We start from the raw sequence: 12483 nt of genomic DNA on the forward strand, positions 1-12483 counted from the left end.
GACTGCACATTAGAAGCACCAGGGAAACCTTTTAAAAATATTAATTCTTCTGGATGGGTCCCATCCCAGAAGAATTTAATTTGAATAACGGGGCCGAGGGCTGGTATCAATATTCAAAAGCTCCCCATAAAATTCTAATGTACTCAATAGGCAGAAAAACTTTCCTTTGAGACAGAAATCCTGCTCCATATTTTAAACAAAAGATTATGAAAAATTAAGTGAAAAAGTGTCAAAGTGCTGTGATCTTATTGGGATGGACAAGCAGGATGGTTTTTATATTTTTAGAAAAAGGATCAAAGGTTGTCACCAAAAGTCTAACTGGTTATTCCTGATTGGCCAGATTATGAATGCTGTTTTCTTCTTTTGCTTCCCTTTCTCAATCCCCCTAAATGAATGTGTTACTCATAGAAAAGATACTGCCAGGAGTGGTGGTGCAGGCCTGTAATCTCAGAGGCTTGGGAGGCTGAGGCAGGAGGATCATGAGTTTAGAGCCAGCCTCAGCAATGGTGAAGTGCTTAGCAATTCAATGAGACGCTATCTCTAAATAAAATACAAGAGGGCTGGGGATGTAGCTCAGTGATTTACTGCCCCTCAATTCAATCCCTGGTACCAAAATAAATAAAGAAGATACAGAAATAGGGCTGGAGTAGTGGCTCACTGGTAGAGTACTTGACTTGCATGTGTGAGGCACTTAGTTTGATCCTCAGCCCCGTTTATAAATAGATAAAAGATGGACAACTAAAGAAAAATATTGAAAAAAAAAAGGATACAGAAATTAAAAAAAAGATTCAAATGGACCTGAACTGAACAGTTTAAAGTGAGTACAATGGAACAAATGATCAAGACCAAAATAAAATCACTGTGAAAACAGCAGGAACCAATTTTTACTAAAAAGTGAATCAAGTTTAGTGACCAATTTGAAAGCATTCCTGGAATAGAAAATTTTAAAAAGCAATGAAATGGATAAGGAGGACCAATGTATAGTTAGATGGGAGGAGCGAGTTTTAGCCTTCCACTGCAGAAGTGGAAGACCAGTTTACAATGATTTTTCAAATATTTTATAAGGAACTAAAAGAGAGAAGCTTGAAGGTTCCCAACAGAATGGTAAATGTTTAAGGAGATGGAAATGCTACTTATTCTGATTTGAAAATTATAGTTTACATGTATTGAATTATTACACTGCACCTTACAAATACGTACAATTATGAGCCAATCAAAAACTTTAAAAAGAAAATGAGATAAGGTGTTAATCACGGAGAAATAAAGAACTGTGTTCATATGTTTCTAAGAAAAACAAAAAGATGCCTGTAATCTCAACAATTCAGGAGGCTGAGGCAGGAGGAATCACATATTTGAACATAGGGTCTCACTAAGTTCCCCGCACTGTCTCAAAAACAGAAAACCAAAAAAGGGCTGGCGATGTAGCACAGCGATAGGCAGCCCTAGGCTCAATTCAGGGCTGAAAACAACAAACAAACCCCCCCAAAGAATAGAAGTATTAAAGTTATAATAGAAAACCTGTTCATCTAAAAACTTAAAAGAATCCTCCAAGCAAAGCAAAACAGACTACCAGAACTTGAGGAAACCAAGAAGACTCACATATTCTAGGAAAAATTAACAAGAGATACACTGGTCAAACTTTAAAATATAAAAAAAATAATAAACAATGCAGAGGAATAAAGGAAAGGAGAAAGGGATTGAGATCCAATTAGAAAACTAACAGTAGGGTGAACAAACAAGAAAAATGACTTGAGGGAAACTCCTGTAATCCAGAGAGAAAAGTTATTTGAAAGAATAAAATTCAAACTGGACTCAGAGAGTAAATGTTTGAGGACAATGAAAAATGGCTCAGTTTTGATGGAAATGCATTGTGACCCAAGTGTTCTATATCTATATAGACAATCATTCCAGAATGAAAGCAAAGATAGGAAAGGTCTATTTAACCACCAGGTAACTCTCTGGTGATCAGTTTCAAAATCAGCAATGACACTGGGCAGCTGTGGACCTATCTCCCCAGTGCTTTTGTTCTAGGAGTTCCCCTCTTCCCTCATTTGCTGCTTCTCCCACTGCATGGTGACAGCAGAGGAAAAAATTTTGTGCGCTAAAAATTTCATTTATTCCCTTTGTCACTGTGCTCTTCTAGATTCACGGCAACTAAATTTCATAACTATCTGCTTTATGTGTGTTAACTTAACAATCATTTCAATAATCTTTGAAAGTAGGTTTCCTGTTTTTACAGATGAGGATCGAGAAGTACAGAGAAATTCAATGATGTGTGGGAGATCCCAGTGCTGGTGAGCAGGGAGGTGATGGATCCAGTCAATGCTGTCAATTACTTTCCTATAATTGACAGTGTTTTAAAATCTTATTAAAAAATCTCAACAGATAACTTTCCTGCAAATGGAAAAGAACTATGCACATTTGAGAATATGTATTGGCTATATTTGCAAACTGCATCATCTCTCCATCTTTTTTTTTTTTTGGATGAATCTTTTCTTTTTTGTAAATATTTAAAGTTTTAGGTGGACACAATTATCTTTGTTTTGCATTTATGTGGTACTGAGAATCAAACCCAGTGCCTCGTGCATGCTAGGCGAGCACTCTACCACTGAGCTACAACCCCAGCCCCTAATCTCTTCATCTTTAACATATACCATTTTTCATCCATTAAGAGACAAAATAGCCAGGCATGGTGGCACACACCTATAATCCAAGTGGCTTGGGAGCCTGAGGCAGGAGGATCACAAATCCAAAGCCAGCCTCAGCGGTTGAGTGTCCCTGAGTTCAATCCTCAGTTTCTCTCCCCCAAAAAGTACAATTATGTAAAATCACCTTTTATAGCTAATGTTAACAGCAATAAAATCATTAATAATTTTGATTACCATCTATAGTGTATCAGAAAAAAGGAGGCTAATCTTTGTGATTTATTATCAGTAATGTTTAGTTACTGCTCACCTGAACTGATTTCTCAATACACATTTTTATATCAACTGTGATGCAAACACACAGGATCCCACTAAATTTCCCAAGGAAATGGGGGTTTGAAGGAATTAAGAGTTTCTGATCCAATACAGTTATAATAAAAGACACTTATCAACTCTGGGCTGGGGTTGTGGCTCAGTGGTAGATAGAGTACTCACCTAGTACGTGGGAGGCACTGGGCTCCATCTTTAGTACACAAAAAAATAAATAAAGTAAAAGTATTGCACCTAACTACAAAAAAAAAAAAAAAAAAAGAAGTACAACTCTAAATCAATTTTAGTGCACAGATCCGCGTGACTGACCAGCTACCCTCCTCAAGTTAAAATGTTTTTTTTTCATGCAGTTAAGAAAATTCAGGTTAATGCTATCTTTTTCCAATAGAAAAGGCTTTGTTAAAAAATAACAGTAAATTCTCCAGTGCCAAGCCCACAACAAGTCTTGTTCTGGGCTTCTAAATTATGCCAAATCAAATAGAAATCAGACCCCAAGAGACAGGGTGGGTGCAAAGAGTCACTGGCACATTTCCTGTTCACTCGCAGCCAGACAAGCAACTAACTGCAAGGGGACTTCCTAGTGTTACACTGTCTTATGTTTCTTAACAGTCTCAAAAGAAAGATATTTAACATTTACCCGAACATAACTTCTTAAAAATAAGAGCTAATGAGGGGGGGTTTTAGTGGAGCACTTGCCTAGCATGTGTGAGGCACTGGGTTCGATTCTCAGCACTGCATATAAATAAATAAAATAAGGGTCCATCATCAAAACAAACACAAATGAAATAAAGACTTCCTTCACTTAATACTCTTTGTAATCCCTGTTCAATTTGTAGTTTTCTCCATACCTTTTAAACTCTAAGATTCTACCATATTAATAAAAAAGGTATTAGGTAACAAATGACTGGGGCATATTAAAAATTGATTTAGGGGCTGGGGCTGTAGTTCAGTGGTAGAATGCTTGCCTTGATGTGTGAGGCACTGGGTTCAATCCTCAGCACCACGTAAAAATAAATTAATAAAGATATTGTGTCCATCTACACCTAAAAAAATATTTAAAAATATTGATTTAGACAGGACTAAAATATAAGGTCCAGTAACATTTCAGTACAGCTGGAAATTCTGTAGAAACATATCTTCTACTTACCAAGTTTTAGTACCAGACATATCAGTAATCTATAGAAATTATTTGATTGTGTGGGAATCAAAACTGAGGAATATAGATAGGAATCATAATAAATATGCCAAACTGTGAAAATTTCTAGATTTAAATGAATATAGGAACCTACCCCCATGGCAATATCCTCAGGAAGGGAGGCACAGTCCCTATCAGAGTTTACATTTCAACCTAATACATTACTTCCCACAAGGTTGGCTGCTCCTGTTTTTCTCTTTCCATTTGTTTAACAAGGATTCTTATTATAGGGAATAACATATGAGTAAATCTAATTTTTTTAAAAAAATATTTCAAAGATGAGTTTTTATTCACTTTGAAATCCTCTGTATTTTATTGTATGTTTTTAACTAGACTAGCAAATAGCATGTAAAAGGGTAAAATCATCTGGTTTAGCTGGATTTGGAGCATATGGATGAAAATGTAATATTTACTTCCATTAAAGCAGACATCAAGTGCATTTCCGGGGCTGGGGATGTGGCTCAAGCGGTTGCGTGTTCGCCTGGCATGCCTGAGGCCTGGAGTTCGATCCTCAGCACCACATACAAACAAAGATGTTGTGTCCACTGAAAACTAAAATAAATAATTCTCTCTCAAATAAAAAAAAACCCAAAACTGCATTTCCTTTGTTTTAACCACTCCTCAATGTTTTAACACACATATGGCTTCATATGGCAGAGAAGTTTACAAAATGCAATATCCAAGTTTTCCAACCCATCTCCTCCAAGTTATCCATTATGTTGCAGGTATTTTTCCAACTATTGGCTACACATAAATGCATATTTATGCTACCATTTTGTTTGGCCCTCTCATTTTTTTATAAAAGAATGTTTGATTTGACAGGAAAATGTGACCAACAAAGTCTGAATAAAGAAAAAAATTTTAAAAATATTTGAGGTATGATCTCTCTAAATTGCAGACGCTGGGTTTGAACTTGCAATCCTTCTGCCTCAGTCTTTGATAGGTTGCCCCCAGCAGATCTGTGAAATTTCTAATTAAAACAAAACAACCATAGCCACAAGTCCACAATCATTAATAAGAAAAGCAAAACAGATACTGAGATTACAATGATCGTTTAAAGGCATGTACACACACTCTTTCCACACATTTACAGTACTGGGGATTAAACCCAGAGATGCTCTAACACTGAAATACATTCCCAGCTGTTTTTATTTTGAGACATAGTCTTGTTAAGTTGCCCAGGCTAACTCTGAACTTGCAATCCTTTTGCCTCAGCCTCCAGAGTAGCTAGGATTACAGGCACATACCACTACACTCAGCAACCATTATTTTTTTTCTTTATACCTTTATTTTATTTATTTTTATGTGGTGCTGAGGATCGAACCCACCGCCTCACACGTGCTAGCGAGTGCTCTACTGCTGGGCCATAACCCCTGCCCCAGCAACCATTATTCTTAATGTATTAAATTGGTATTAAAAAGATAGGAAAAACATTTGTTTTTATTTTGTTAAAGGATAATAAAAGCCAAATTACAGCCAATTGTTAAAGGTCTTTTTTTTTTTTTTTTTTTTACTGAAGTACAACAAAAATCAGTTCTGGGTTTTTGTCTGAACAAATGATTATAGTCTTTCCCACAGCATGCTCCTCAGCCACATACGCCACCGAATGGGGACAGTCTTTCCTATTTGTTCCTTACAATTCCTAAGCAGTCAATATCTGATATTTTATTTCTGGGTAAGAGAAAAAGCATTTTGGTCCATTAATTCACCTACTCGCTCCTGGAGGACATTAACCAACTCTGCTATTACGAAGACATGAGTGTCATCGATATCTTGAATGATGAACTTCTTCCCCAGGGCATTGGACTCATCCAAGTACAGTAGAAACTGCTTCATGGCAGGATCGCTGGACAGAGGAACACATAATTAGAAGACATTTTGAGTCAAACCACACACAAAGACTTGAGCAAATAGAATTTTTAGGATGATTAAAGTTCTGAATGATTATGCAATTCATTTTATCTCTGCCTCAGTATGAATTATTTACACAGATAACTTTGTTCTAGACCTGTTAGTGCACGTTTAAGAGAAAGAGGTCACTGATAAAATAATTTTTCACTTTCAAGGGGAAAAAAAGAATATTCAAAGCTTTGTAGTTAATAGGACCTAGAGTCAGTTTCCTTAACTGATTAAAAAAAAAAAAAAATGAATTTCCTTACTTATCCATGATGATTACATTTAAGAGCCAATAGTTGTTCAGTTCTTTCCTACGACAAATTAACTTCTGAAATGTTAGTAATTTTGATAAGTCAGGGTATATAGAAAGTTAGATCAGGATTCAAGTCCAACTTCAACACTTACCTCTTTGACCCTGATATGTACTAAACCTTTCAGAGCCTATGTTTCCAACCATATGGGAGTACATGTAACAGAACTGTTATGGAAATTAAAGGAGATAAATGCCAAGACAGTATTCGGCTTGCAATAGGTACTAGAGTTTTTTCCTTTCAGAAAATTCAGAATCTGAAGGAAATCCTAATAATAAAACCACTTTGAGAATACTGAACTCAAAAATTCAAAGAAGATCCAAATTTAATTGTATTTACTGGTGAATTTTTTAGTTTGTACTAAGCAGAGTAGTTATAAAAGAAGGAGGAATACAATTTCTTGGTAGGTAGTACAGATTTACAGCATTAAAAACCCTGAATAATGACAAAGGCCACTCTTTAGATTTAATATAATCTGTACAGCAAAAAAAACCATAAGAATGCCAAATCACATGCAATTTTTAAAAAATTTTTAGAGAAAATGTAATTTTGCATGATCTTTTGGTGCTCTGAGGAATGTCAAAATTAATTATAAAGACAACAATTTAATCTAAGAGATCAGTGCAATTTACTGAAAATAAGTTTTATTTAAGTACAAACAAGTATTAAGTTAACAAAGGAAAGGATTTACTTTAGTTACTAGGTGAGTACGAACCTTGGAGTTGATTCTGGGGAGTTTTGCCTTTACTGAATGACATGATTTAATCTATGTACTACAAATTTTAAATGTGAGGATACTAGTTGCTGCACTTAGAAAAAACTGGAAGCAGCAGAGGAAAGGGTGGAAACAGGGAAAACGTGGAAACCTCAGTAATCCAGATGAGAGATGATAATGCTAAGGACCAGGAGTTGGTGGTGACCCTGGAAATGAGAAGTGGTTGAATTCTGGATAACTGTGGACATACAGCCAACATAATTTGCTGAGAGTAGACACGAGCTTTGACAGAGAAGAACCAAAGAGATGCCAAGATTTTTGAGCAATGGAAAGATGAAGCTATTTTTTATAGAAATGACATGACATGCCACCAGCTCTCTGAGTATAGCTACAGAGAAGAGTGCAAGAACCGAACCCTGGACATTCCATAATCAAAAGGTTAGGAAGAAGGGATGGGGTTGTACTTCAGTGATAGAGTGCTTGCCTAGCACGTGTGAGGCACTGGGTTCAATCCTCAGCACTATATAAAATAAATAAAATAAAGGTAATGTGTCCATCTGCAACTTAAAAAAAAAAAAAAAAGAAAGAAAGAAAAGAAACATCAGGAAGGACTCAGCAAAAGAAATTACGAAGAAGAGACCTAAAGTGTTCCAGAGCTACCGGGACAAAACTGTTTTAGAAAAAAAAGAGTGTTATTAAAAAAAAAAAAATTGTGTTATCTGCTGTTCATAGGTGTAGTAAGAAAGTTGAGGACCAAGAACTGACCACCAATGTACAAAGTTACTGACCTTGACAAGAGCAATTTGGATGGAGTCACAGGAGGAAAGCTCCCTGGAGGGGGCTTCAGAATGAGCAGAGAACAATTAGAAGTGAATAGAAATAGGTGTGCTGAGAAAGCCCACGATGACAAGCAGAAAAAAAATGGGAGCACCAGCTTAGTGGTGCATGCCTGTAATTCCAGTGGCTTGGGAGGCTGAGGCAGGAGAATAGTGAGCTTAAAGCCAGCCTCAGCAGCTTAGTGAGGTCCTGTCTCGAAATAAAAAAAGCGCTGGGATGTGGCTCAGTGGTTAAGTGCCCCTGGGTTTAATCCCTTACCAAAAAAAAAAAAAAAAAAAAAGTGGGAGCTGGAAAGAGATGTAGGCATCTGAAAAGGTAGGAGGAGCAATAGGCTGCAGGGCCAGTGGAGCTGAAGAACATAGAGAAAAGGTATAGAGGAAGCCAAGTGGAAAGAGGTGGTGGTGATCAGAGTCAGATGCCAGAAAATGAGATTCTGAGATTGCAGCACTGAAGAGGACAGGTCGGGCATGACTGTGAATGAGTGGCTGTAGCATGGCAGAGGACAAGCTCATTGGAGCTCAGGAAATTGAGTGTGGGGTATCAAAAGGATAGTCTACATAGATACTGAAATCATTAAAGATTATAAAGGAGAGCTATTGAAAAAAAAAACCTTCAGAAAAGATTTGGGTGTTTGTGGGTAATTATAAAGAGAATGGCTGATGACTGGCATAGTCTGAGAACCTGAGATTCATGGGTGTTTCTATAGAAAAAGATGGATGAATTTCCGGAAGTGGCAATGAGGAGTAAGGTAGGTACCAAACCATTTTTTGGCCAAATGGCACAAGATGTATTGGAGGATAAAAGTGACCACTTGGTAGAGGAGGAGAAACCTGGTAATGCTGGGATCAAACAGGGCCTAAAGAGAAAGCAAGGTTTTGTTACAGGAAAAGAGAATGTTCAGAAGAGGTTCAAGATATAGGGGATTCTGGGCTGGAGTTGTGGCTCAGTGGTAAAGCACATGCCTGGCATGTGTGAGGCCCTGGATTTGGTACCCATTCCCAACCAAAAAATAAATAAAATAAAAATGGAAAAAAAGATCTATATTACAAAAAAATATAGGGGATTCTGCTGTGTGTCCCAGAAGGCAATGTAAAAAGGATTGGGGGAGGGAAGAAGAAGTAATTTTAAAAAAATGGGCAGAGAGAGCTGTAAGACAGCAAGATTCCAAGGGATGAGGGATGGCCTGGAGTCTGCAGCTTTCTGGGTGAGTGGCCAACAGGAAAAGTAGGCATAAAGGGCAGAATGAGAATGAATATCTCAAGGTAGAAAGAGCTGGTGATGGATGAGAGAGAAAATGGGGTCTTTGTACAAAAAGATACACAATGGTCAGATTTAAGCAGATGCAGAAAATGTTAAATTTCCTATCTTCAGTCTTTCCCTAATTTTGGCAATTACAGAATAAAAATAAATCTGTAAAGCAGTAACACACCACACATTGAAAAATTTCATTGAGGCAAACAAATTAATCATTGACAAAGAGCAACAGGAGAAAAAGAAAATTAAAAAGAGCTTAAAAAGCAATTCTAGAAGGAACCTGGGGGTGACAGCCAGTTTAACAGGGTACATCCAGATGATATTACAGAAAGAAAATGAGGAGGGAAACCAGTTTCCGCTTCTTTAAAACTACAGTTTTCTTACTCAGATTCTTAAAAACAAAACAAAAAATACCAGCATTTCCCTGTTTTCTTGCCTATATAAGGAGAAGAGAGTGGGAGTGGGGCTAGAGCAAAGAGTAAAGAGCAATTTAGGAGTAGACATAGGTGAGGGGGGAGGGAAGACAAGATCCCTCAGTTTTAGAGTTCAACCACAAAGCTGCACCCTTCCTTCCCTGCAACAAAGAAAAGAGAGGACTCAAGTGGTGACCCTGGTGCCCACTTTACCCTCCAGGGCCTTTTGATCCTTGACTGTTAAGATAGTTTCAGGCTCTGTTAAGAACCTCAAAATATCCTATAAAAAAATCACACACTCAGCTGTCCTAGAAGAATATACTTTATAATCTTCAAATCAATTACCTTTTCTAACTTCCCAGCATGACTGGTACAAAATCAAGAGTTTAGCCCGGTGTGGTGGCACACACCTATAATCCCAGCAGTTGAGGAGTCTTGAGTACCTAAGCAACTCAGCAAGACCCTGTCTCTAAATAAAATACAAAATAGGGCTGGGGATGTGGCTCAGTGGTCAAGTGCTCCTGAGTTCAATCCCTGGTACCGTACCATCCCCAACCAAAAAAAAAAAAAAAAGAGTAGAAAGAATTCAAGTTGATTTTCAAGCATATACTGAAATTGTGGATAACTGTAATGGTTTGAAAGACTCTTTTACTATTATTTTTTGTTTAAAGATATTCAATGTTTAGAGGGTGTTTCAATATGAAACGTGAGGCCTTAAAATAGTCTTGTCTGAACAAAGGGATATTCTAATTTTTCATGGAGTGTGGGAGAATCCTACTGGCATGGAGAAACAAAACAAAACAAAAAACCCCCAAACCGAGTTCATATAGATACTTGGCCAATGTCCTGGAATCAGGGATATTGAACAGAAAAAAATGTTTTTGCAAAGGGCAGATACCTTCCCTCTCAAACAACCTTAGTATATAGCTTCTATAAATGTTTCTGGGGAAAAAAACAAATTTACCATGTGTCTACCGAGACTACCAGCTCTACAAACTTAACTGGTCAAAGTTGTTAGTACCGTCCATCCAATAAAATAATAATCTTGACTTAATCAATGGTAAATTATCCCTCTGATGATAATTAGGCAACCAGTATATTATTTAAAAATTTTAAAAGCATTTTTTCCATAAATAGAACGTTTTAGAAAATGTTACTGAAGGGGCTGGGACTGTAGCTCAGTGAAAGATCACTTGCCTAGCAGGTGTGAGGCACTGGACTGGATCCTCAGCACCACATAAAAATAAACAAATAAAATAAAGGTATGCTGTCCATCTACTACTACAAAAAAATTTAAAAAAATATTATTGAATATGAAATGGTTTTGTTCAATTAAGTTTATTCCCCTCTTATGTCTTTTCTCTTTTCTTTCCAGTGCTGGAAATTTTATATTTTTAAAATTTTGAAGCCTAATGCACTGCACACCTATAATCCCAACAGCTTGGGAGGCTGAGATAAGAGGATCACAAGCTCAAGGACAGCCTTAGCAATTTAGCAAGGCCCTAAGCAATTTAGTGAGACCATGTCTCAAAATAAAAAACAAAAAGGGCTGGGGGTGTAGTTCAGTGGTAAATTGTATCTGGGGTCATTCTGCACTACCAAAACTAAATAAATTTGGAGATAGGATCTCGCTAAATTGGCCAGGTTGGCCTCAAACTTTTAATCCTCCTGCCTCAGCCTCCCAAGTAGCTGGGATTACAGGTGTGTCTCATCATGTCTGGCTCAAATGTTTTCAAAGTCTGGGTTTTGTCTGAACAGATATATGGGGTTGGAGATTAAGGTCTAGCATAATGTATGTATTCAATAAATATTTGGTCCAAGCCATAAGAGAAAGGGACATCAGGGGCGATATTAAGTTAACCAGAGTCACAACTTCTAATTTCCCAGCATGACTTACAGGTTTTACCATTACAAAGACCCACGGTTCTAGGTAGAGTAACAGACTCATCCTAGTCCTAAATGACTCCATTTTGATTTTTTATCCTGGTCTGCTGGCATCTACTACAGGACCTAACCTCAAAACAATGGCTTCCTGGAAGTTCTACTTAATACTTTATCCACTTTGATTCTCATTGTAGAGATAGAGGCTCTAAAGAAACATTAAACAACCTGGAATTTAGGCTGAGATCACAAACTGTGATTCAATTCTATTAACAAAATTCACCCAGTAAACAAATATTTACTAAGCATCTCCTATTTATTTATCTATCTACCACTGTTTTAGATGCCTGGGAAACTTCAATAAACATGGCTTTATTAAGAAGCAAAGGCTCCAGTAGCTTGAAAGGCTGAAGCAGGAGCACTGAGAGTTCAAAGTCAGCCTCAGCAACAGCGAGTTCCTAGGCAACTCAGTGAGAACCTGTCTCTAAATGAAATACAAAACACAAGCCTGGGGATGTGGCTCAGTGGCCAAGTGCCCCTGAGTTCAGTCCCAGGTACCAAAAAAAAGGGAAAAGGCTAACAAAAGACTTATAAATAGTATAAGAAAATAAGACTGATTTTGCCTTAGGTCTTCCTACTTGCTTCTCAGATAAAATATAGGTTCAGATCAGGTTGGATTAATAACACACATTCCTCCAGATTCTTTTCAGCAATTATGCTGTAAACTGGTTGGAATTTGTACATGTGCAATAAATCTTTGCTGCTGAACAAACTGTATAAGTGCACACAAGGTCTGCTCTAGTACCTGGAATGGGACACAAATGTTTTGTTGGGCATACGCTACTTTTTCAGTAACTGCTGTGGTTGGCTAGATTTGGGAAAATGCTGAATATGAGCCTTGCAGTTGATGGTGGATCTCGAGAGATGTTTTCACTAATCTTGTTTTGACATAAAAATGCAAATTCATAAACATTTTTTATTTAGTTTTTTTTTTTTTTTTTTTTTT

The 12483-nt window shown here is 37.1% G+C and overlaps 1 protein-coding gene across 6 annotated transcripts in view; it reads right to left on the bottom strand.

Moving 5' to 3' along the window:
* Nucleotides 1-5592: 5592 nt before the first annotated feature.
* Nucleotides 5593-12483, bottom strand: part of Gtf2h5 (general transcription factor IIH subunit 5) — a 10156-nt gene continuing 3265 nt past the window's right edge. For all 6 annotated transcript variants that reach the window (XM_015498643.2, XM_015498642.2, XM_048805908.1 and 3 more), the window contains exon 3: nucleotides 5593-6016. In XM_015498643.2, coding sequence (XP_015354129.1) covers nucleotides 5836-6016 — 181 coding nt within the window. In that variant the 3' untranslated portion in view covers nucleotides 5593-5835. The remainder of the gene's footprint in view (nucleotides 6017-12483) is intronic.

This window comes from Marmota marmota, unplaced genomic scaffold (genome assembly GCF_001458135.2).
Source record: "Marmota marmota marmota unplaced genomic scaffold, marMar, whole genome shotgun sequence".
Lineage (NCBI taxonomy): Eukaryota > Metazoa > Chordata > Mammalia > Rodentia > Sciuridae > Marmota > Marmota marmota.